Consider the following 26,628-nt stretch of genomic DNA (forward strand, 5'->3'; position numbering starts at 1 on the left):
TTGGCCCTTCAGGTGTGATGCTGTTCTAATTCCCATCAGGTCTAGCCAGCATAGTCAGTGATGAAGGATGATTCCTGTTGCAGTTCAACAATCTTTGGAGGGCTACATGTTCCTCACTCACATTCTACTTTTCCTTAGCTTGTGGAACACATGGAAGTGGGATCTTCCTGCAGTGTCTCTGAAATACTGTACTGCTGTTCTTCTCATGTAGTGCCCAACTCTATCTTCATCAAAAATTTCTACTTTTTTAAAATTTGGAATTAATGCCATTGAACTATGAATTTGTTAGAAGTGCCTTATAATTTGTTTTGCTATTTTCCCCTCTGTCAGTCTAACTTAACTTTCTTTTACCCAGACACTAATGTAAAGGAAGTTGCCTTGGATGTCTTCTTTTGGCAGTCTTCTTAAAAATGCCCCTCTCTTTCCTTTCTTTTTGGATTGTGGTAAGGACCCTAGCAAAGTCACTGTTGTTGATTAGTTATGGTTCCCTCAATTTCCAGTTATCCAAGTATTGGTGTCAGATTACAAAAACTCTTCCAATATACAGATTTTTTTTTGAGTTCTGAAGACTGCCTATTTAGGAAAAATACAAAATATTTATTGGCAAACATTGCTTCCAGATGAAACTGAGCCTCTAAAATGCAACATGGCCACTGTCATTGTCCCAGAACCTGCCAACTTGTAACTTTTCTAAACTGACAGGTCTCTCCTTTTCCATGTCTGTGAAGGCTGCTGATCTGTTTGACAGCCTGAAGAAGAGAAATCTTGACCTTTATTTTTCCAGTATTTTTTGAGTGAAATCTCAATTATATGTGCTTTAAAAACTACATCTTAAAACTAATTAGTTAATTTTAAACGTTCCATCCCATAGGCAGTTAATGTTATAGTGATGGTTTTTAGAAAGTGACTTTTCCCTATCGTTCAGAAATAAACAAATCATACAGAAATGTTTGTTCTTGGGAAAATGCTGTGTTCCTGCAAACTTTGGCCTGTCATATAAACAGCAGACCTATGAGGTATACCCACATGTGATCTGTATCCAATAAGAACCGTGGCAAGTCTAAGGGGATTATTTTCTGCCCTTAGACCCCTCTACACAGACTTCTAAAAAATGACAGCCCTCCTCCCCTGTGTTGGAATATTAGCATCAATGCCTGTTTCGTAGATCTATGTTTTCTGTCTGTGAGAAGGGGTATGTATTCTACGCAGGAACACTGATGCATATCTCTATGGTCATTTGGTCAGTGTTGCTTGTGAAGAGGTCACTTTCCATACCCCTCCCTTTTTTAGGGGTCAGTAAAGTTTATTGCCTTTTGTTTTCTGTCCTCTTCCTCTCTCTACTCTCACCAAGCATGGAAGCAGAAACCAGGTTATGCTATTAAAGATTTTTTTCTTACTAACACACATGAGAGTCAGCTCTAGGGGCTCTTCTATCAAATATAGTTTTTATCCTACTGAGTAGTTATTTTGTAGAACCTAGATGTAGCAATGTATCCTGTTTATTTGCCAGAAGCTCAGATCCAGTATTTTACCAAATACCTGTGAAGTACATGCTTGTTGCTGTTGAAGCTGCTGCTGAATACATGTGAGCCTCTCTGTTTTTTTTTTTTTTGGGGGGGGGGTCCGGAATGGACCCCCCATGCAAATGGAGGGCCTACTGTAGTTATTTCAAAGCACTGGAAATTGAATTAGGAACCCAGGGAGTATGAAACCATTGGCACAAGTCACTTTCTTTCCCCATAATATTCCTAACTTAATATCTTTATCTTAACTTTGAAGCACAAGAACAGGTCTAACATCAATCACCCATAAGAAGATAAAGCTCTTTGAAAGTGCAGGCCTGTGAAATTAATAAAATATATGTGCCAGGTGATTATCTTGTCTATTCCTGTATGTGAAGAAGTATGAAGAATAATTCCTGAATTTACTCTAGTGATATAACTTTGGCAGTGGAGGACACATTTATTGCCGCCTTAATATATGGAATGCTGTTACGTAGCTGTCTGGTCAATAGAAAGCATTCTTGTTTAAGCGGGTGTCATAAATTTTCTTCCATAGTCCCCCTTAGTGCTTAGAAACATCCATGGAATTGGCAGTACCTCCTGCCTCTTCTGCCTGCACATGCAGTTGTTGCACTATGTATTGAGCTTTCTAGTTGCTCTTTTTATAAAGGTGAGTGCTGTGTTTTCAGTCCTGATCTCTGCCCCAATTACCTATACAGGTTTCAGGCAATTTCAGAGAGCATGTTTGCACATCATGACAAATATTTTGTGCTAGCCAGTTTGTTGCTAATCAAATTGTGCATGTCTTCCCCATTTCTGGTTTGTCTCTCTCCCTCCCCTTTTGTCAGTTGCTGTTTTAGGATGGGCAATTGAGGAAACAAGCCAGGGATGAAACATAGTTGTGACTTCTGGTATCTTAACCCATGGTTTAAATAGGCCAGTATTCATAAGCATAAGGATTCAGATTGTGGTTTGTGACTGGTTGTCAAAAGCCATACTTTAGTAGCATAGGTGGATCTACTGAAATCTGACTTTTTGCCATGTACATCACACTATGGGAACATAGTGAAACTTCACAGAAATGGCCTAAAACATTTTATTTCCCAAGATAACAAAGGGCACCCTCTTCCTATTAAAATAAGGTGCATAATATCTAAAGCCAGCCAAATTATTTTGATAAATAAAGCAGAAAATAATACAAGCATCTTGCCCAGTGCTAAAACTGCATAATAACAAATCAGTCAAGGAACTATTTGCCACTCTTTCATAATACCCAAAAATCTGCTTCCTCAGACAGCTGTTTCATTCTACATAATGCTAGGGCTAGTCATTCATTTGAAGAAACAAGTTCTAAAACCTCCATCTGAGAATGCTGTTCCCTTTCCTATGAATGCATATATGAATGCCCCCAAGCATATGAACACTGTCGGTTTCCCCCTCCAAGGAATCAAAGGAGTATCTGAGGAAACAACCACTGGCATCCATAACCTTTGCCTGGCTTTGGCTGATATAACTGGATAACCATCAGCTGCCTTTGCCTTCTGTAAATATTTGAGCAGAGATGGGCAATTTTTTCGGGATCCTCTTAAGGGCCACAAACTTCAAAAATAGAAGGAAAAAAAACCCCAGAAGTGAACATCTGACTTTTTAAAGTACTAAACAATGTTACCAACAACATATTGAAATGTACATTTTAAAGAATGCAGGACGGGCAATCTCTTATTAACTCACTTCACCTTTGTCCACAAAAAGGGAGGTGAGCAGGACAAATGTTGGAGCTGCATACACCCATAGTGCCACATTTTACCCAGCTGTGATGTACTTCTAAAAGTGGCCTAAAAATATTCATTAACTATCTAAGTGGACATTTGTTCCTTTGTATTGGAATATGGTCTCCTCTGTAGCATAAAATAAGTTTTTATCGTATATGAGAGAGCAGCAATTAATCAAACATAAAGGTTTTTTTATTAGCATGTATGAAGTTTGTACATTGATTCAGTGTTGTAAGTTGTAAAATCATAGCATTTTTTATACTAGATTTCCCAACAATGAAGGTTCTTTAACAATTTTTGGAGCAGTATGGAATATGAAGCTGCTTCAGTCAGTTCATTGGTCCATCTAGCCCAGTACTGTCTTGACCACAGAGATGTTTCTTAGCCTCTTTAGAGCACCTTCCATGAAATTTGGGGACATCTACTTGAATCATGTGAACACTGTTGTTTTTCTCCCCAAGGAATCAAAGGAATATCTGAAGAAACAACCACTGGAGTCCATAACCTCTATAAAATGCATGCCAATGGAACCCTGAAGTTGCCAGCTATTAATGTTAATGACTCTGTCACCAAGGTAAGGCAGGCAAAATTCTTGTGTGCTGTTTTCCTTTACTTGATTATTATTTCTGTGATAACATGTCCTGTTCTTCCAGGTCTCGTCCCCATACTTGCCTTGTCCCTCCTTAATAGTAGCTGAAGCTGTGGAGATAAGCTGTTGAGAAGAAATGAGTGGGGAAGGCTTAGTGCTTGGCATGCAGTTGTTGTTTAAAATGATAGTGTAGTTCTCTTGACCTTTAGGCTAGCAAAGGCTGGTGTTCCATCTTTTGTATGTGATACTTCAGCACTAGCTTTCAGCTGAAGCACAGCATTTCCTCTACTATTCTGTCTTGGGGTTATTCTAGAATAGGGAGTAGGCAACCCAATGCCCTGAAGATTTTTTGGAATAAAATTTCTCAAAGCCCCAATTATTATAGCAAATGGCCTGGATATAGGAATTAAGGACATCTGTCCTCTGTCTATACTCTTGAATCTTATGGCATTAAGAGCTAAAATAGAAGTAAGAATTCAGGTTAGTGCCTATATGAAAGATATGAAAGGGGCCCTCTAAGAGAGAACATTTCCCCTGAAAGTTTGCTCTCTGTGACTTGGCATATCTTGCCCAAGAATTCTTCATTGGTACAAATGTAGTTTTTGAATGTGTAAAGGTGTTAGGGTGGTGAACATGTGTCCCTCCAGATGATGGTCAATTCCAGCTCCCTTCAGTTCTGGCCATTGCCCTTGCTATCTGGGACTGATGAAATTTGGAGGACAATATCTGGCAAGACCACAGATTTCTGTTCACTTTTCATTGATGATAACTTTGAGTTAAGTAGCTTATTTCAGTCTTTTGTACATTTGCTTTCTCCTGTCAGCATTTTGTGTAATCAGGAGTGTTTATTTATTTCTGTTTTGTCATGGTAGAGTAAATTTGACAATCTCTATGGGTGCCGAGAATCCCTCATCGATGGAATTAAACGTGCCACGGATGTCATGATTGCTGGAAAAGTGGCTGTTGTGGCAGGCTATGGTGATGTTGGCAAAGGCTGCGCTCAAGCCTTGAGAAACTTTGGAGCCCGGGTCATAATCACAGAAATTGATCCAATCAATGCCCTGCAAGCAGCCATGGAAGGTGAGAAGCAGAGGGCCATTTGGGTGCTTTATTCAGAGCAAGGCAGGAGCTGTGAGTTGACACTGGGTCTACTCATCTTACTTCCTTAAATGTTTTTATTGGTTGGGAAGATGAACCAAGCCAGTTTAGGGTAATTGAATGTAGCTAAATCTGCAGAACAGAAATAAAGAAGAAATAGTAGCACAAAACAACACAATTTTTGGGATGCAACAAGTAAAGGATCAAATGGCTGCAGTAGCTTAATATGACAATCTGACACTAAAAGCTAAACACCACTAAATATACAGAACCACTGTAAAGTTACACCATCAAACTATGACACTAAAAATGTTATAGACCAAACCATAATAAACATACACATATATAGACAGACAAAACCAAACATGTTTCAGCCAATGTTGTCTTCAGTGATGTACTAGTGTTTTGCTTACAGTAGCTAAAGGATTTAAGGGTAACCTTGTGGTGAATGCAGAATCTTGAAGTCTGAAAAATCAAACAATGAGAAAATCATAGTTCTTCAGGGCGACAATACTTTTGGCACTGAAAATGTCAACTGCTTATGGGCCTTCTGTTTTCTTCGCAGATAAAGATATCAGTGTATCAAGCACAATGGCAGCTAGCCACAGCCTGTCAAACAAACCAAATGTGCAGTCAAAAAACACTGCTTAACCTGAATTGGAAAAATGACTGATTTCTGTTTAAAATTAACTCTGGTACCCAAATAAAGAAATCTTAATTGTTCATGGTTTTTCATTCATTTAGGCTGGGAATTGGAATTGTGTGGCCTCTCGCCACTTTCCAATGACCCTGGCCCTTGTTAGCAAACAATTTTGTCCTGGAAAAAAAGGGCCAAAATAACAAATTTGAGAAATCAGAAATAAGTGGACTATCAGTTCTAGTTTATCAAAGTGATGGGATGGAGAATGCCTGAGTCTAGTAATGGGCCAGGTGGATCCACAGACCCTCTGTGGGTTGGAGAGTCCTCTCCATTTGAAGTAGAGACTGTCTGGCAACCTGTCAGAGCCTGTACTGTTTAACTACATGATTTCGAAGGTCCTTCTAATTCCTGGTTTTTACCATGGTGGTTGCCAAGCAGAATTTAAAGTTGAAAATACTTATACACTTTCCTGACAGTTCTGGCCTTTTTTCTAGATGGTGAAAATGTGTGTGTGTTTATGCTTGAAAACCATTTATAACGTATTGTCTGGTCCCAAAATAAGGGTTCTAGTTAAGTTAAAGACTTTCACGGCCTGCACCCATAGTTTTTGTGGGATTTTTGGGTTGCGTGGCTGTATTCTGGAAGAGTTTATTCTGAAGATGCCAGCTGCAGATGCTGGTGAAACATCGGGAATAAAATTTTCCACAACAGGGCCACGTAGCCTGAAAAACGCACAAAAGCTATGGTTCTGGTTACCATTACTGAATGATGAGATTTGAGTTCTTCTTCTTTTCAAATGACCCAGAGAATAAAATCTTCTTGGAAACCCTAGTCTTAATCCCACAATTTGACTCTGGTTTTGAAAACAGATTATACTTTTTATTGCTCCCAAAGTGGAAGCATTATCTCCTTATTTTTGAAACATGTTTATTTTATTTTTGGAATATGCCAGTGTTGTGCTTATATATGATTTCTAATCATGTGTTGATTGTGCCTCAGTCTACCCTTAAGTTGCAGAGGTGTTCATAAATTTATGTACACTATCCTAAACATTTTGGGAAAAGAACAGGAAAAATACAAATATGAAAAATATACAAAAGCTAATAAAACAGCATACAAGAGCTTTTTAAAAGTTAACTGTCTAACAAAGAAAAAGCAAACAAAATAAATTGCTAAAGTAGAAAAAGGAAGGAGGAATATAGGTAATCTGAGACCTACACAGCTGTTTCACACATTTACGCAGAGGTAACCTGAACCTCTGTCCCTGATGAATCTCTTGAGTTGATGCATGTTTGTTACATTTGTAAAGTACAGATATACACTAATATGTAGAAAGGCTCACAGATACAGTGCAGTGTCCAATTTCCTTTTTTCTTCAGGTTATGAAGTTACAACAATGGAAGAAGCCTGTAAAGAAGGCAACATATTTGTTTCCACCACTGGATGCTCTGATATTGTGCAGGGCAGGTACCGTACACCTTTCAGTTAAAAGCAGTTTTTCCTGTGTATGATATGAAACATATGAGCAGAAGAATCGTAAAACAGATGTGCTCTTGGTTCACTGACACAGTTTTCCTGATACTATTATTCTGGCCTTATTGTCACATTCTGCCAGTGAAAATATATTAGATGTTGATCTGTACATTTCCAGAGCCAGAATCCCAAATTGTATTTCAAACATTTGACTGTATATGAAAATATGATCTATCCATGTCTTAATTCTTCTGTATGTATCTGATGTCTTTTGGTAACTAGGTACTCTTTAATTCGGCAGTTCATTTCACCCTCTTGTCTCTATTCCAGAATATTACATATTAATATATTGCAGTATTAAAAATGCAAAGAAATGATGAACCAAATTGAACAAATATAATTATTAATCTGTTCCTAAAGCTGGAAATGCATGCATTGTGCATCTTGGCTTCATTTGTGCATGAAGAAGTGCCCTTAAGTGGTAAACAGGACACTAGGAGAAGCATTTCATTTTAATTCCAATTCTGTTTATCTTGTTGGCCAAATTTGGCCCCAAGAATATTTTGCTCTACTTTGTGATCTCATCTGTAGCTGACTTTGAACTATAACCAAACAGAGTTTTGTTGGCTTACAAGTGTATAAATGGATTTGTTGATAACATAAGAAAGATGAGTTATCTGAGTGGATAGCAACAAGGTTAAGAGTTTGTGATTATTAATTCCATCTTTCCAATGACATTGGAATGAACTGCCTTTGGAATAAACTGCTGGACATAACAGAACAGATTTTTGATGCACAGTTTGATGGTGGTTTAGGCAGATGAAATATTTGTGAAACATTTTGGCCTTGTTTTACCCTTCACTCAACATAGCATAGCGTTTGCATAAAGAATGCATGTAACTCCTGAAGTTCTTTCCTTTCAGATATATAATTATTACCGTATAGATGCTTTCCATCACACAATAAGAAATGATAGGATTGAGAGATGGAAAACCAAAAGTTACACCATAAAAGTAGGGCGGGCCACCTGATTATCTCCTAATGTTTTGAGCAATAGTCACACAATAAATGATCATGGGGCATGGTGGATAGGAATGATGGGATTTCTAATCCAAAACACATGGAAAGGAATGTCAGAATGTGACCCAGATGTTGTCAGGAATATTTTCTCACCACAGTTGATGGGTCACAGGTAATGCTAAACATACTGCCTTTTTGAATGTTGGTATGAGTCACATGGTATCCTAGATTTGTTTGATGTAAAACTGCTATTGGACAGAGTATGGCTCACATACTACACTGGTTTGAGGTTGTGTTAAAAAAATGTCTAGTTCTTTTGATCCATGGCAAAACTGGGTGGAAAAAGTGCTGTGTTTTTCTTCCAGGCATTTTGAGCAGATGAAAGATGATTCCATTGTGTGTAACATTGGGCACTTTGATGTGGAAATTGACGTGAAATGGCTGAATGACAATGCTGTGGAGACTGTGAACATTAAACCTCAGGTAAGTAAGCTATATTGGGATCTTGTTATCTACCATCAAGGGATTTATTTTTGCGAGGATAGAAGACGAACAGTTGGTAAAAAAAGAACTGCATTCCTTTGACAGCATGTCTCTGCCAACTGGAGAATTGATGCCATTGCCACTTCTTTGGTTTGCATCTGTCACCAGGTCATTGGAGGATGGTAGTGACTTCCTCCTCGTCCTCCTGCTGTTTCCTCTGTTCTGCCTTTCCCCCCCAATTTTGGATTAATGCTTCTTAAACAATTAAACATAAGGACGAAACAGACCGCTCTAAAAGGGTGGACTGGGGCCACCCCGACACCACTCACCCCTGTGTCATGACAACCACATACGTGCAGCTCCAATCCAGCCCACCACTGCTGTTTCAAACCAGCCTCTGAGAAGGAGCAGTTTTCCCCCTGCTCCTTTTCAGGCCAGTTCTTTTCATTTAGAGTGGCATTTTGGCTGCATTAGGGGTGTGTGTCTGTTAGGGCGTGGAAAGACGCGCTGTGTCCACCACGACCACCTACAGAGTTGAACCACGTTGACGGGACGCCAGGGAGAATGAATCTGAAGAGATGTCTGCAAAGGTATTCAGGCCAAGAAGGAAAATATTCCTTCACCACTGCAAACGGCCTTAAGCTCCCGGCTTGAGAAATAACGACAAGAGCACTTCAAGCCTTCACTCTACACGAGGACTTTAATAAATAAGTTACTTTAATAAATAAGTTACTTTGCCAAACAAACAGCCATAACAACAAAACAGAGAGGCAGTTACTCTTAACACCAACGGTCATAACTGACATTCTCTCTCAGAGAGGCAGCATCAACATTCCATAAATCAAGTGTCAACTGTCAACTGCCACTGGAACTGTAATAGGTTTTGCTACAGCTCTATCTTGTGGTCACATACATGTCATTTTCTAGCAGCGTCATCTAAATGCCATGCCCCCAATGTCCCTTTTGGCCCATCTGTTTCGGGCCATCGTTGAAAATTCACATCATATAAGTGTCTATAAACAAGATGAACTATCTTTCCCCACAACACTCTAGGGGTTGGGGGAGGTATAGCATTGCATCTTAATAGATTTAGGGCAATGATCATCTTGGTGGCTGCTTCCAGACTCTGAAACCCCCTCCCACTGGAGGCCAAACTGGCTCACAATCTGTTGTCTTGCTCCCAACAGGTTAAGATTTTTCTTTTATTTATTCTTGCAGGCTGGTTGCCTCTTTTAGGAAAGGGCTTTTGGTAGACTTCTGCTGTACTGTTTTTATTTCTTCTACATTCCCATTACTAAATTTGCATTAATGTTAATACTAGAATTAGTTTATTTGTATTTTAGTTTTTGTAATGGTCACCTCTGTGTATTTTAGTCTGCCCTTGTTTTTCTGTTTTAATATTGTAAACCACTTTCAATCTCAGTTCTGAGGAAAAGGCAGGATATAAACAAAACAAAAAAATAAGAGGATATGATGATAGATGGGGAATGGTTTGCTCTTTTGCAAATTGCCCAAATATTCTTTCTCCACTAGTGGTCGCCAGAGGTCAGGGACAGTGTGTCCTGGAAGGCTGAAGTTTTCCTCTTCTGTTTTCCCAGCTCAGTGATTTGGATAGGGCTGTATATCCAGGACTAGTTTTGCAGTATGCACAGGGTACCCTTGGTTCCTGGAATGCTGCATGGCTGCTGTGGCCAGGAATGTCTTTGCCCAGCTACAGCTGTTACACCAGTTCCTCCTTTCCCTAAGGAAAGCAAATTTGGCTTGTGTAATCTATGCTTTAATTATCTTTCAATCAGACTACTGTAATGTGCTTTATACAAGGCTTCCCTTTAACAAATATTTGTTAACAAGTATTTGAAGCTGCCAGACTTGTGTGTGCTTTAGCAATCATGTATCATCAGTCTTGAACGAACTGCATTATCTAGCAGTTTCCATCCTAACTCAAATCAGAATTCTGTCTTTAATTTACAAAGCAGTGAAGAGCTTGAGGTTACCAGATCAGAAAATCTTCCTGCTTCTTTTGTATGAGGCTAGTCTGGAAAGCACAAGAGACGGACCTTTCTCTTGAGTGATACCTTGACTGTGGAACTTCCTTTCCAAGAAGGCTAAGCTGGCTTTATCCTTGCTACACTTCCAACAGGCAGCCCAAACTATACTGTTCATATAGCCTTTGGTTTATAAAACTAGATTTTAAAATGGTTTAAATCTATTTTTAAAAGAATGCTGGCTTTTAAACATTTTTTAAAAAAGAATATGTATTTACATGTTTTCAATTTGTTGTGAATTGCTTTGAGAGCTCTGGTGAGCCATAAAGTGATAGAATAAGATACTTTATTAAATAGGGCTTGGGAATTTTACTTTTTTGGACTGCATACCCCCAAATTCCAGAAAAAGTAGAGTTTCCAAACTCCGAATTGTCTGGCCAGTTGGGGCCCCCACTCTTACTTGCAGAACTATATCAAAACATGGGTTCTAATTGGTCTTTACATTTTTAAAGTTGATGGAAATAAGAATAGCAACAATAGCAAAGCCACCACTTTTCCTGGCTTATGCAGCTGGAAAGGCCAGGAATGTATGCAGCATGAGCAGAACCAGACCTTCTAAGCTACACACCTTCAGTAAAATGATCTTGGCCCTTAAATATTTGTACCTGGTCTGATATCAACTGCACTGAGTTCCTCTGAAGAATACATGTCTGACTAATATTAGCATACATCTGAAACCAGCCTGACAACTCTCGCTTTGTGCTGCAGCTGTTCTGAGTTGTTCCATGCATTTCTGGCCCAGATCCTCAGTCATGGTTATTGTATCCTGTCATGGCAAATGTCCCTGGGTTTTATACTGCAAGCCCACATTTCCACCTTTTGGTTTCTAGTGTACTCAGCCAGTCTGTTCCAGCTACTGGTTTTCATTTGTTCATAGGTCTCTGAAGGCCTGGATCCTTTCAGAAACGCATCATCATTCTTTTTCTAAAAAAGAGAAAAAATAAGTAGAATCTTTTCGAAAGCAAAATACTGACTAGTTTTGAAACTTTCCAGGTGCTGAGAATATGGTAAATCCTTTAGTAGGAACACATCAAAAAGTGTTTTTTATCCCTTTATGCAGACTTAACATAAAAACATCCCATCTCTTTTAAATGTCCAGCATGCCAAAGTATACAAGGAGTGGCCATAAAAAGAGTAATTGGATCAGAGTGTAAAATGTGCTTGATTAGAACCAGCCTAATAAAATTCCTAAGAAAAATCCATGTTTTAGTGAGATTGGCCTTTTGAGCTGTTTTCCAGCTAGTTCTTTTCCAAAGATGTCTATGTACACTGCTTCCAATTTCGCTTTTTTTGCTTACTTCTTGCTTGCTGCTAGTTTTAAGCAGCATATTTTGTTTTCTTACATGGAATCAAATAAGTCTACAAACATCTCTAAGGGGCGTCTCAGGGAACATCCAAAATGGAGTCCATTGGTTCTAATTGTTACTGTGTGGGGAGTTACTATGAGTGGTTCTAATCCTACCTTTAAGAGCAGGTAGGCTCACCCACTTGCTGTCTCTCATGCTTTCTGGACATACAGATTGTGTATGTGATGTTTTTCTTTCTAATACAACATTGATACCTTCTGTTATATAAGCATTTGATAGTATAGTAACAGACTTAAAGTGCTTTGAATATAACTACAGCGCGCCCACATCATATGGGCACGCTATACACAGCTTCCAGCATATGCTGGAAGCCGTGCTGGAAAGGTTTCTCCCACACCCTGGAAGAAACAGTGTTTCTAATGGGGCTTGAGTTTACGCGGTAATTCCCTTAAGTGGCGGGGTCCGGAACGAATCCCCACGTAAGGGAAGGGCCAACTGTATAGATGAAACTTCATTTTGCTGCAAACCTGTCTGTTTGCTATGCTTTAATTGCATTTTGAAAGCCAGACTAGTTTACAGCCATGGAAATGGTAGAAAAGACAAGTTGAGCAGAAACTCAGCAGTGCTTGTGATCATAGCAGTTCTATCCTAATGACGGGTGCTGTCCCAGTTCATAAATATGTGTTCCTGCCTCATCTGTTGGAGGCACAAAAATAAAAAGATCAGATGAAGTGAGAATCACTTTTCTGTTCAGGTACGGCTAGCCCTTTTGCATTGGTTCTCTTGCATATGGAATACCGAACTTCAGCAGATGCTTTTAAAAAGCATTTAATATTTTTTTTAAAAAATCTCAGAGTTGCCATGGGAAAAGGATAATACCTGAGAGTAATACAGAATTTATATTATCTTTTCTCCCCATTTCTCTCAGGTGTACGAAACCTATATGCTCAGATTAGAAGGTTTTCAGAAGAGGTGTAACTTCAAGGTTATCTGGCCTGTTCCATAAATCTTTATTGATAAACACAACTTATTCTTTCTCTTAAGCCAGGGGTGGGAATCTAAAGCCCTCCAGATTCTGGACTGCAACTCTCAGAATTTGTCACCGCTGTCTGTGTTGGCTGGACAGTTACAGTTCAGCAACATAATAATAATTATAATAATTATTATAATAATTATAATAATTTATATTTCCCGCCTCTCCCTGTGGATTGAGGTGGGATTACATCAATAAAATAGTAAAATATAAGTATAAAAATACAGATAATAAAACACAAACAATATAATTTTAAATTAAGACACCATCTGAACAACCAGAAACATCCAAAAACTTATTGTTAAAACCAGAGTAGAGCGTTTTATCTTAAAATCACTTATAACATCTTGAGGACCATATGTTTCCCACCCCACTCTTAGTTGAGCATGCCTGATCAGTACGTATGTTCAGTATAGTGAAGTTGCAGCATTAGTTATTCTGATCCCTGTTTAATAGGCTACTAAATCAAAATACACAATACAGCCTACCCTCTGCTGTATTTTATGAAAAACCTTCCCCTAGAATCCCTGTATGTATTTACAAGACATCATGTGAAAATGATTTCCTTATTCTTCTCAACTCTTGCAGAACTTAACACATTTCTCTTTTTTACATATACAGTGCACCGGCATCATATGTGGGTGCGCCTTATGCATATGCTGAAAGCCGTGCCGGAAAAAGCCCTGGCATGTCCCGGAAGAAGTAAAGGCACATGCTTGTGGTGTGCGTACCGTGCTGCACCGTGGGCACAAGCCCCATTATTTCTAAAGGGACTCCAGCATATGCGGGAGGGTTCCAGAACGGATCCCCTACGTAAGGGAAGGACCCACTGTATATTTTATTTGTTCCAGTATGTCATACATAGATTATGGCATAAGACATTTCTCTAATAGATAATATTTTTAAAAAAGCATTGTGGTTACAAACATCTTGCTAGCCCAATATCATCATCATCTTCTTTTTTTTTTTTTTTTTGCAGTTCCATATTATCTCCACTTACAGCATTCAGTAGACACAGTTCTGTCATAAATTCTCTCAGTCTTCACACTCACTAGTACCTTAAAATGGGCAATAATTATGCTATCTGCACTGAAGATACTGATGAAGTGGCATTCTCTTGCCACATGGGTGACTTTCCAGTGATTAGCCTCTTGCTTTCTTAAAAGATATGGATTCCTTTCCACTTTGGTTATTATGTTAAGCATTAAAGATCCTTTCCTAATGAAGAGCACTAAAGGCAAGGACAAAGATGTGTTTTGACTTTAAAACTTCTTTTAGTTTATACAGAAGATTTTAATCCTATTTAGGCATTTGACATAGTTAAAATAGAAGCATGTTTCTGCTGAGTAGTCCCCACCACAGCAGGATACTTGTAACATAACCTGCCCCTATGAGACCCACATGTACAGTTCTCCACGGAAAGAGCCACATGAGCCAGTATCCTGAGAGCACAAGATTCCAACTTGCATGAAGAGGTCCCCACCTGTGTACAGAGAGAAATCTTCTGTGCAGAGGTTTGTACTCTGTATGAGTGTCATGAGTCATTATTTCTCAGCGTCAGCCTGGTGTGGCCCCACTCCTAGCTTGCATGTTTATTTTAATGCTGTGAAATGCTTAAATAGGGCTTAAAACATTATGTGTAAGTAGAAAGATATTTCAAAAAACAATCACCAGTTAGAATCAGGCTTTGAGGAAAATAGTAACCAGTGGAATTTACAGAAGGGCCATGGTACTATGTGACTTATCTTCCAGATGAAGATAAATACAATACTCTTTTTTACTTCCCCAGTTAACCAGATTTTATTTGATGCCCTATCAGTATAACAAAGGAACAGGGTGAAGCAGATCTTAGTATTGTACTGATGTTTCCTTCCTTACAGGCTCTTAGCAGCCTGTAATAACTGCTGAATGGCTCTTCCATTAAAAGTCAAGGTGCAATGAAAGAGGTTAAATTTACCTGTTTTTGCTGAAATGTAGGCATTACAGACAATAGATTTTCTGGGCACAGACTCTTTAGGAAAGAATGAACAATCTCAATTCAGGGTTCACATTAGCCCCTCCAATTCAAAGTAGAAATGACCTTCAGGTCTGAAAAAACACTTCCAGGCTGGAGTGGGGGGGGGATGAATCCCCCCTCCGTAAACAAAGACACACTGTGTTTTATCGGAGAATTACATCCCCTGGAGGTATTATTCTCTGGAGGGAGGGAGGAATCAGTGTCCAAACAATTTAAATGGGCTTCGAGGCTGCATGAAGCCCACACTATCCCTTTCCTACTTTTAAGACTCCCTATGGCAAAGTAGTCCAAACTTGTAACCCAGTTCCAAAAGCTAATTAGAAGTTTATATGTATTGCTGATTATTCTGTGTGTGTGTGTGTGTGTGTGTGTGTGTGTGTGTGTGTGTGTGTGTGTTGTGTGCATGTTTGTGTGCGTGTGTGTATTACTGATATATAATATAGATATTACTCAAACCAAATGTCATTCATACACAGCAGTAATAGCAGGTTGTTGAAAGTTATGCTGGGTTGCGGGCCCTCCCAGTACAAAACAAGTCTACAAGTATAAGTACCACTCACAACATGTGACATCATAATATTAACAGGCCCGTAGCTAGCCTTTAGGGGGCCTGGGGTAGGAAGTACATTTGGGGCCCCTATATTTTTTAATGTCCCGAGACCTACCTTGAGCTGCGGGCGCTATCTTGGCGGACCGCCATTTACACGGAGTGTGTGTCGATGACGTGGCTCATGCACCACGTCGAAACGGAACAGCTGAAATGTAGGCTGTGTCCTGGATAAAGGAGGACATGTGGTCATCCTACCAAAAATGGAAGACATTTTGGCATTCCTCCTGGACAGAAGGTTGAAACAAAGGACACATCCTAGAAAAGGATATCTGGTCATCATACAAAAAATGGAGGTTGTTTTGAAATTCCTTCTGGGCAGAAGTCTGAAATGTAGGACATGTCCTATAAAAGAAGGCCAGAAAAGAGTTAACCCTTGAGCTCTGGGCCTCACAGCATGCTCCAACTCCCAGAATTCCATAGCCTTGAGCCAGAAAAGAGTTAAAGCACTGCCAAACCAGGTTATTTCTCCAGTGTGGATGCAGCCTGATGCAGCCCTCGCAAATTGGCACCACTCCCGTCCCTCCCTCCCCACCTTGGCTCCCTTTTGCCAGCCTGGCGCCTCCCCCTCAAACCCCCACATGGCCACGAGTCCTGACTTCCCTGTTGTTGGGAAAGGGAGGCCGGGCCAAGGAGGGAAGACTGAGAGAGAGACATTTGCGAGGCGAGGGAGGGCGGTGCGGGGACGGTGCCCCGCTTGCCCTATGCTAGCTACGGGCCTGAGTATTAATCTTTTTGGTTTTTTTTTTAAAAAAATAACTGACCCAGCATGGAACAGTGGTTTGAATGTTGGACTAGGACTCTTGAGAAGCCAGGGTTTGAATCCCCTGATCAGTCACAGAAACCTACTGGCTGAACTGGGGCAAATCATACTCAAGTCCGTGGACTCAATTGTACTGGATCACTTTGAGTCTGTGAGTACTGAGGAAGTGGACAAGATCCTTCGAAGTGTTAGGAAGACAACATGCTCTCTTGATCCCTGTCCCTGTTGGCTAGCGGCTCGGGGCGGGGCGGCCGTAACTACTATGTTGCGCCGCATAATTAATTCATCTTTCAGGGAAGGGCGATTTCCATCCAGCTTGAAATTGGCCATTGTAAAACCGCTGTTAAAAAAGCCCTCCCTGGATCCCCTGATTCGAAGTAATTATCGGCTGCCTTTTTTTGGGAAGGTGATCGAGAGGGTGGTTGCCATTCAACTTCAGTCGGTCTTGGATGATACTGATTTTCTAGACCCATTTCAAACTGGCTTCCGGGCGGGCTATGGAGTCGAGACTGCCATGGTCGCCCTGGTCGATGATCTCTGTCTGGGCATGGACAGGGGTAGCGTGTCCCTGTTAGTGCTCTTAGACGTCTTGGTGGCTTTCGATACCATTGACCATGGTATCCTTCTGGAACGCCTGAGGGAGTTAGGTATCGGGGGCACTGCTCTCCAGTGGTTCCGTTCCTACCTCTCGGGCAGATTCCAGATGGTGCAGCTGGGGGACGTGTGCTCTGATAAGAGGGAACTTACATCTGGTGTCCCTCAAGGAGCCATTTTGTCCCCCATGCTATTCAACATTTACATGAAACCGCTGGGAGAGATCATCTGGAGACACGGGGCGCGGCGTTATCAGTACGCTGATGACACCCAAATATGCTTCTCTGTGTCTCCGACTGATGCAGTGACCAGGGATTACATCTCCCCTCTAGATGCCTGTCTGGAGTCAGTAATGGGCTGGATGAGGGAAAACAGATTCAGCTTGAATCCAGAAAAAATGGAAGTACTCGTGATAGGTTCCCCGGGCCCGGGGATGGATATTTGTCCACCTATCCTGAACGGGGTCACGCTCCCCCTGAAGGACTCAGTTCACAGTCTGGGGATGCTTCTGGACTCGTCGCTCCACCTTACATCTCAGGTGGATGCGACAGTCAGGAGCACTTGTTATCAGCTTCGGCTGATACGCCAGCTGCGACCCTACCTGGGCCGGGGGGACCTTGAAACGGTAGTACATGCACTGGTGACCTCTCGGTTGGATTTCTGTAACGCGCTCTACATGGGGCAACCCTTGTACCAAACCCAGAAGCTTCAATTAGTGCAGAACATGGCAGCGAGGTTGGTCTCTGGATGTTCCAGGACCAGCCATATAACACCTGTCCTACAAGATCTACATTGGCTGCCCATTCACTTCTGGGCACAATACAAGGTGTTGGTTATTACCTATAAAGCCCTAAATGGCTTGGGCCCAGGGTACTTGGAGGATCGCCTCTCCCCATATAATCCGCCCCGCGCTCTCAGGTCGGGCAGGAAGCAACTGTTGAGGGTTCCAGACACGAAGTATTCTGTGACTGCACAGAGGGCGTTCTCTATCTCGGCCCTGCAGCTTTGGAACTCTCTTCCCGGTGAGCTCCGCTCGGCTACCTCCCTTGACCTATTTAGGAAGAGGTTAAAAACCCTCCTCTTCCAACAGGCTTTCCCCCAGATGTTGTAAGATCTGCTCTCTCCCCGCTGCACTCGTTGCACCAGCACTTTAAGCTAGTTTTTGTATGGTTTTAATCTTGTAATTTTAATATTGTTTTTAATAGTTTATATATCGATTTGGATGCTTATGTGATTACTGTTTGTAAAGTGTACATTTGTGTACTTCTGTTTATTATTATTATTATTATTATTATTATTATTATTATTATTATACTCTTGGCCTTAGAGGAAGACAGTGTCAAACTTCCTCTGAAGAAAACAGTAAGATAGGGTTGCTGTAAGTCAGAGACAAGGTTAAGGCCCATAACATATCTCATATTACATCATCTGAAAACCTCTTTCCTTTGGATATTTTTAAATATCCAGAGCAGCATAAATATATGAAATGTTAATCAAAATTTGGTTCCTATGCAGTGCTTTTATCTATATTTCTTAGTTCAAACTACAAGTTCACATCAATGACTCTGTTGCTGGTTTTACTAGGAGACAGCTTCATAACTTCCTAAATGAACTCAGAGAAACCAGATTAACAAGTAAAACTTTTGAAGAAGGATTCAGTTTTTGCTGTTAATCTGCTAAAACTGCCACTCTGTTCAGTTTTGGTAATTTATGTGTTTTGACAAATGGTACAATTGGCTTTGTGATTACAGTACTCTCTCCCTGGCTAGGATCCATTACTACACTGGAATTCCCTGCAAAGGTTATTTCATCTTTGGGCAAGCAGTTCATCCCCATATGCATGGTTTGGTGCCTGTTTTGTATCCTAATGTGACAGCTTTCTTCTGCTTTTAATCATAATGTCTCTATTCTTATCTTTTACTATTCCTTATAAAGCAAAATTAACATGTGTCACTAGTATATTCATTGCTTCACTGTTGTTTAATTTCCTGGGGATATTTGATACCATTTATGTTTGAAGATGCACCTCCTGCAAAACAAAACAAAACAAAAACATCCATGCGTATTCCTTTTATTTTTAAGTTAAATTACTCTCACACAAATAACAAGAAGTTTTCATCCTTTTAATAATTACAAGAGTCAATTGTATCATTCTGTCAGTGATGGCAGGAACATGCAAACTCCCTGAACGTCTAGCCATCATTGCCCTACATTTTCTTTGAAATGGTCTGTTTGCTAGTTTTGATTTGCTATTGGTGCCATATCTTTTTAAAATTCTTTCCTTCCCTCTTAATAATAATAATTAGATTGGTTGTATCCTACAGAATTTTGGAGTTGTAATTTGTGGAAGTCTAAAATACACAATTACAGTTTGGCACCAGTTGAATTAGATCAAAAACATTCCTCCAGAAGTCAGGGATGGGGATAATGCAATCTTCCAGTTGTTGCTGGATTCCACCTGGCAGCATACCTTACCCAATGGCTGTACTAGCTAGGGCTGTTGGAGTTTGTGGTCCAACTGAAGGGGTGCAATTGCCTATAGCTAAAAAAAATGCATTTGAATTTGCTTAACTATGAGGGTCTGTGATATGCTTTTTGGGGTCAGGTTAGAGAACCACGCAAGACCCAAAGTTAGCATATTAGAAATCTTCCCTCTGACTAACTTGTGTCAAAGTACTATACTCTGTGCTTCGTGTTCCTTCGAAAACAACAATATCCTCTATGTTCCAAAAACATTTCTTGAACAGGTTGCACTGCTCTTCCTAAATATAAACAAGTTGCTAAAGCTATAGAATGTTTTTGTAAACTATGCATTGCAGAGGCTAACTACGGGGAGGGGAAATAGAATTTCCTGCTTCACAGCAGCATCTGGGAGATCTCATGTTCCCCACTGCTGTAACGTGGAGGTTGGCTTTCTACACTACAATGGCTGAAATGCAACTGACATGTTTTATTGCTCCTGATTTCTTTTGATTGATTACAATAGCTTTTATTAATCACAATAGCTTTTCCCAACCTAGTTACATCAAGGTGTGTTGAGCTACAACTCCTATAATCCCTTGCAAAAGCATTATGTAAATCATAGTCCAATATGTCTAGAGTCTGCCATCTTGGGGAATGCTGCATTATGGGATATATGCTGTGAAAATAGAGTGCTGCTCAAACTTGTCTAGACACTACCGCACCTGCATTTTTGGCCTTTGGAAATAGGCTTGATGCATGCTGCATTGTGGACCATTAAATGTTGATACAGAGAGCATATTATCTTAGGCCAGTCTGTTTTGCATTGTATCAGCCATGCTGTCTTCCAGCTAAATCAAGGCTGAAACAGACCAGCAGCTTCAGCTGGCTAAGAGGTGTGGCATTTATACATGCAATGCCCCCCAGGTCACCCAGAAGTCACACTGGTAGTTACATGCTGGGCAGCTTCTAGGCAACTTGGGGCATGGCACTTAGATGCCACATGGCCTGGAGCTAGAAAAAAGCTGGCCCCAGAGACAAAGGGGCAGCTTTTTTTCTGCCTCTAATAGGAGCATATTTTTCCTCTCCTATTTGGGGCGGAAGCTGGCTGGATTGGGGCTACACGTCTGTTTGCTGTGGCCCCAATCCAGCCTAAATGGACCATTCCAAGCTGCCCCATTGGGACCATCTCTTTCATCCTTCAGTATGTGTTTTCACATAAGGGGTTGTCAGGCTAGCCCAGTGATGTCAAACCTTTTAGAGACTGAGTACCCAAAGTCAGTGGCATTCCCGCCAGGGGCAGGACATCTGGGGTGGGGCTTCCAGGGGGGAAACATGCATGGAAAAAATGTAGGACATGACCAAATAAAAGCTCAAAACAAACAAACAAAAACTCCACTCATATTAATATTAAGTATTAATTTAATATTAAATGTGGAGTTCTGTTTTTTGGGAGGCTAGGCTGTCCCTTTTCCTGATCTTCCTTCCATCAGCTACCAATGGCTTTTTTAAAAATTTAGGCTGGCTTTTGACTTGTAATGGGTGCTAACTGTAATTACTTGCAGTGACATTTCCTGTGCTGGATGGGGTTACACTCCCCCTGAAATCTCAGGCTTGCAGCTTGGGTGTGCTCCAGGACTCCACTCAGAGCCTGGATGCCCAGGTCTCAGTAGTGGCCAGGAGTGCATTTGCACAGTTAAAACTTGTGCACCAGCTGCACCCATTCCTTGAGACGTCAGATCTGACTACAGTGACACATGCCTGGATTACATCCCGTTTGGACTACTGCAATGCACTCTACGTGGGGCTGCCTTTCGAAACTGTTTGTAAACTTCAGCATGTACAAAATGCTGCTGCTAGAATGCTGACTGGGGCCAGTAATAGGAACCACATAACTCCCTTGCTGAAACAGCTTCACTGGCTACCAGCTCATTTCCGGGCACATTTCAGAGTGCTAGTTATGACTTATAAGGCCCTACATTACTTAGGTCCAGATTATTTGAGAGACCGTATCTCCCAATATAAACATATTAGAATCCTAAGATCTTCCGGGAAAGTCTCTCTCTCAGTTCCTCCACCATCACAGGCTCGCCTGGTGAGGACACAAGAGAGCCTTCTTGGTGGCTGCTCCTGCTCTTTAGAATACCCTTCCACGAGAAGCAAAGCTGCCCCCCTCCTTGCTTGTTTTTCATCGGGAGGCAAACGGCTCTATTCAAGCAGGCTTTTAATGTGTAGTCATGGGATGGGTTTTATATGGGATGAGTATTGTGATTTTATTGTGTTTTAATATTTGTAATTTTATATTGTTTTTAGCTGATGATTTAATTGTTTTATTGCAATATGTTTTTAGAAATTTTATTTGTGATTTGGGTACCTTTGGGGAGAAAGGCAAGATAGAAATTAATTAATTAAATAAATACTATTTAAAATGATTTGTATTTATTTTTTTATTTTGTTTTAACTGTATTTTAAAAGCTAATTTCCTGCAGAAGTCCCAGAAAAGGAATTGAGGTTGCAAATAAAATGAGCAGTCAGCCCTCAATTTTTGCCGAGGTCAGGGATGCAGGATCCCCATAAAAGTGGGAAAATTGCCAATATTTCTAGCCCCCCTTGAAACTGTATTTATTAAACAGAAAAAGTATCTACTGGCAGGGTGGCTGGGCCTGGCCTCATACACATTCCTTGCTTGCTCACTCCCATAGGTGTGTGTATGGGGGGGGGGGGGGGGAAGGGATGGGAAGGAAGGATGGGAGGAAGGAAAAAGCAAACACCTGTCCCACCCCCTTCTGCCCAACCATTTGCCTGAGTGAGTGAGGGAACGCACATGCTCTCCCTTTTCATACTCCCCCATTTCATCCCTCCACATGCCTGAATGAGTGAGCAAACATGCACATCCTCCCTCCTTGTGCTTTCCTCGCCTGCACAAGTGAGCGAGCAGAAAGAGCACATGTGTATCTTTCTTCCTTGTTCTCCCTTAGCCCCCTCCCCTGTGCAAAGGAGTGAGCAACACAACCATGTCTAATCACCCTGCCAGTATGATTTCCTCCCAACGAACCGGTGTTATCAAAGTCCCTGTTAAAAGTGGTGTAGAGCAGCAGCGGAGGGGGTGACAAATACAACAATTCACAAATAATCAAATCTGCAAATGCAGATGACTGTATTTTTTAGAGTGATCTTAAATACCCAACAAAATGGCTGTTGTTTTTAACATAGTTGTAGTTGTTCTTAACATACTGAGTCACTAATGAAACATTTAACCAGATGTTTTCTTTAACCAAATTTTGAAATACTGCTTAAAACAATGCAGGGTCATTGTCTAGTAGAGTTCTGTTGACAAAGCATTCAATAAGGTGGACACAGCCATTATAGAGAAACCTCTTTTCACTGAGTCTTCTTTTAAACTTGTTCAGGTAGACCGTTACACACTGAAAAATGGCCACCACATCATACTTCTTGCAGAAGGCAGACTGGTGAACTTGGGCTGTGCCATGGGTCATCCCAGTTTTGTCATGAGCAATTCCTTCACCAATCAGGTGCTGGCGCAAATAGAGCTCTGGACAAATCCTGGCAAATATGCAGTAGGTGTCCATATTCTGCCAAAGAAGGTGAGTGATAGTCTTGTCTTTTGTTTGGTGAAAGTAGTACATAAAACTGGATATACTCCCCACAGGGATTGGGAGATAATATAGCAGTGCCATCACAATAATGTATTGAACATCAAAAGCCAGAAAGGAATCCAGTAGCAACTTTGGGACTAACTGGGAAGAAGAAATTTCTAACATGAGCTTTTGCGTACACAGTCTGTATCATTGGATGCACCAGTAGCATCTTCAGTATATCTGGGAAGCAAAAATTGCTAGCATAGGTGTTTGTGGACACAATCCACTTGCATCTGACTGGGCTGGATCCACAAAAGGTAGTGCTAGAGATTTCGTGTTACCAGTTAGTCTGAAAGGTGCTACTGGAATCTTTTGTTTCTTTTTATGGTAAAGCAGACTAGTACAGTGATCTTTTTGAAAGTAATGAATAGAACCACTAGATTTTCTTCAACTCTCAAGTCCTTGCAATAAGTGCATTTAACATGTAATAAAATGGTGGCTTAAAAGGTCTTTTAGCTGTTACCCAGTGGCATAAATAATAGTCGGATGTGCCTGGGCCTATTTGGAACTCACCCTTTGCCTCCTATAAAGAGATCCTTATTAGGGAGAGTAATCTTCCCTAGGGAGAGTAATCTTTTTAATCTGCCATGGATTAAAAACTTCAAACTTTTGATCTTGTGTCTTGAAAATTTCATTTTATGTTTTGGGACTGCTGTACATTTCAGTGGTTCTTACTTTTCTGAAGATTTTATACACTTACATGTTGTGTATATAATGAGAGATGGAACTTCATGTGGCTCAATTTTGTCTTTTTCTTTTTGGTGATAGTTCTGGACTTCATTGTGGCTTGTTTCTGTGCATGGGCATAATGGGGAGAGGGATTATGTCACTCCTTGAACATCAAGTCAAACCAGCCACAATCTGTTACTAGTTGTCCAGGTGTCCAACATGTCTGCAAAATCTCAAAGCTTGACTGATTTTCTGCCATTTTATTTCCCCGTGGGTTTCTCCTTTAATTATCAGAATTATCAGTGAATTCTTTGTTCTTAAATGGGGTGGGTATTCAAATATGTTGTAAATTTCTCATTTTTTAAAACAGTCATCTGGCCTCAATTTTCCAAAACAAGCCCATGAATTCGACAAGATGGTGAGGCTTGAACTAGGTTCCGCTTACTTTGAAATTCAGCCAGATCTACAAGTGATAATTGGAAAAAGTTTTGCTTTAGTGAATAAGATAAACCTATCCACAATGGACTGAGCATATATTTGCTGAAGGGCTTTTCAGTATATTTTATCCTCCTCAAAAAAGTGGCCCAGAGATTTTGTGAGGATGGAAAGATTAGATGTGACAGTACTGTTGAATGTCAGATTTAATACCTGGAGGCACTATACAGTGGCAAATTCCAGAGAATAAGCCATGCTCATCTGTTGCATCAAATTCAAAAAATAAAATCTTGCACAGCCTGAGACAAGCAGAATTAATTGTGGCATAAACTTCTACAGACTGGGATTAATTTTAACAGTGATGAGATCTTCAGTTAAGACTTCTAGGAAGTTTATAATATACAAAGGGTCCTTGGTATCTGTGGGCTCTGTATTCATAGCTTTAACCAAGGCAGACTGAAAATGCAAAAATTGTAAAAACAAAACACTTGTGATTGCATGCAATCAGGCCAAGAAGCAGTCCCAGGGCAGCAGCAAATGTGGTGGCAAGTCCCAGGTGTCAGGCTCACATTCCTGGTCTTGTGAAGCAGGTAGTTTGTGGGCTTTCTGAGGCAGAGGAGAAAAGTGAGCCCCTATGGCATAGGGCAGCAACAGTAGCAAGGTTTAGGAGCCAGGTGCATATTCTTCCTACTTTGTCTGCAACACTTCTGATATTTCTGTTCCAAAGGTGGAAATGGAGGCTGGTGTGTTCCCAGATGTGGCAGAGCAGGAAAAATGCATGTCTGGCACCTGGAGCTTGCTATTGGTGCCTCCTCCCAAAGCCTGAGACTGCTGCATGCAGCATGTTTTTGGACAGAGCACAAGTGCATGAAAATTTTTAAAATGGTCAGAACTAAAAGCCTGTGACATTTTTGTAGTTACGGCCAATCTGACTTCTCTGGGTAAAGCTCAGATGCATGCAAGATAGAGTTGGAATGAACAGGTACAGAATGCTGCTACAATAACTTGGTCTTAGTATTTGAAAACCCTATAGCTTTTAATTATATGGCATTCCAGTGACCATAGGAGTTTCCAGATTCCACAGCCATTACCTCTTCAGTGTCAGGGCTGTCATGTAGTCAGAGACAAAGAGGACAGATTGGAGGTATTCCATGGGCATAAATAGAGAGGTGGTGGATTCCCATGACCTCCTGTGCCCTAACCCATTCTGAATAATGCAGGGAAACTATACCTGAAGTGGGTAGGTGACTGCAGATCACTTGCTTTACTTTGCAGTCTCAATCCATGACACCTCAGATTTCTAAAAGGGCTCACCCATTCTACAGAGGTTGGTGGCTTGTAACCGCTACAACACTAAACACAGTGGAATGGCGATCTGAGTTAGTCTGGGACCCCATTGTATATACATTTATTTCAGTGATGTGGTGTTGCCTTGTAGCTTAACGGTATCTTCCCATTCTTTCAGCTGGATGAAGCTGTGGCTGCTGCTCATCTGGATAAACTGTCTGTGAAACTAACAAAGCTAAGTGATAAGCAGGCCAAGTACCTGGGACTCCCCAAAGATGGTCCCTTCAAACCAGATCATTACAGGTACTGAGCAGCTGGTCATGCCCAAAGTCTCCGGACACAAGGATGTAATATCTTTCAAAGTGCTTGTTTCCTTGCTGGGATCTGTTGAACGTATCTCCACATGTTCATACAAATATTCATACACATTGAATAGCCCTTCTCTGTTACCCCCCCCCCCCAAAATGTACACACCATATAAAGATCTTGCTTATTTCCCCCCCCCTTCCTCCTTCCAAATACATTTCCAGGAATTTTTCTAGCACTTCTCCAAAAAACTGTTTTGCAAGTGCTTCAGCTGAGTGACTGCTGTGCTGAAGAGTCAAAAAGAACATTGTTAGTTTTGATCTCATCTTTGGACCCCTGCTTCTAGGGTCCTCTATGTGGCACCTTTGAATTCTTGACTGTCTGAGAATGAACAGCTGCTTTCTACAATGATCCTTCTCTCACCAGTGATGAGTAGAGGCTAATTTCACAGTAGATTTCATCTAACTGCTTCATGAATGGTTCGTCGTACCTTATGAATTGGAATTAACCTGGAGATGTTCTGAAATGAAATGATTTGCTTGCATACAGTCCTTGAATCTTCTGGATTGCAGACACTGGTCTGTATCTAGTTTTTGTCTCAAATTTGTTCTGCTTTGAATATAATCTCCCTAGTAAAAACAGATTCAAATTTGTCCAGGAAAATGGTATTTTGAGGTAACTTAAGTTGGAGAGCACTTAATTCTCAAAAGATGCCAGCAGTGAATAGCTGCTGAGGCTTAGGTTTTGTGCCTTATCTGTCATACTGTGCCTCTCATATATATATATATATATATATATATATATATAGAGAGAGAGAGAGAGAGAGAGAGAGAGTGTGTGTGTATATATATATATATGTGTGTGTGTGT

The 26,628-nt window shown here is 40.7% G+C and overlaps 1 protein-coding gene across 1 annotated transcript in view; it reads left to right on the forward strand.

The window, feature by feature from the left end:
- AHCY (adenosylhomocysteinase) overlaps positions 1–26,422 on the forward strand; it is a 49,489-nt gene extending 23,067 nt beyond the window's left edge. The window contains exons 5-10 of the mRNA XM_089514074.1: positions 3,736–3,848; positions 4,736–4,943; positions 6,981–7,068; positions 8,460–8,577; positions 22,814–23,008; positions 25,632–26,422. Of these exons, the coding sequence (XP_089370200.1) occupies positions 3,736–3,848; positions 4,736–4,943; positions 6,981–7,068; positions 8,460–8,577; positions 22,814–23,008; positions 25,632–25,763 (854 nt within the window). The 3' untranslated portion in view covers positions 25,764–26,422. The remainder of the gene's footprint in view (positions 1–3,735; positions 3,849–4,735; positions 4,944–6,980; positions 7,069–8,459; positions 8,578–22,813; positions 23,009–25,631) is intronic.
- Positions 26,423–26,628: the final 206 nt, after the last annotated feature.

This window comes from Sceloporus occidentalis, unplaced genomic scaffold (assembly GCF_023333645.1).
Source record: "Sceloporus occidentalis isolate IW3139 unplaced genomic scaffold, rSceOcc1.0.p SCAF_3, whole genome shotgun sequence".
In the NCBI taxonomy this organism is placed as follows: Eukaryota; Metazoa; Chordata; class Lepidosauria; order Squamata; family Phrynosomatidae; genus Sceloporus; species Sceloporus occidentalis.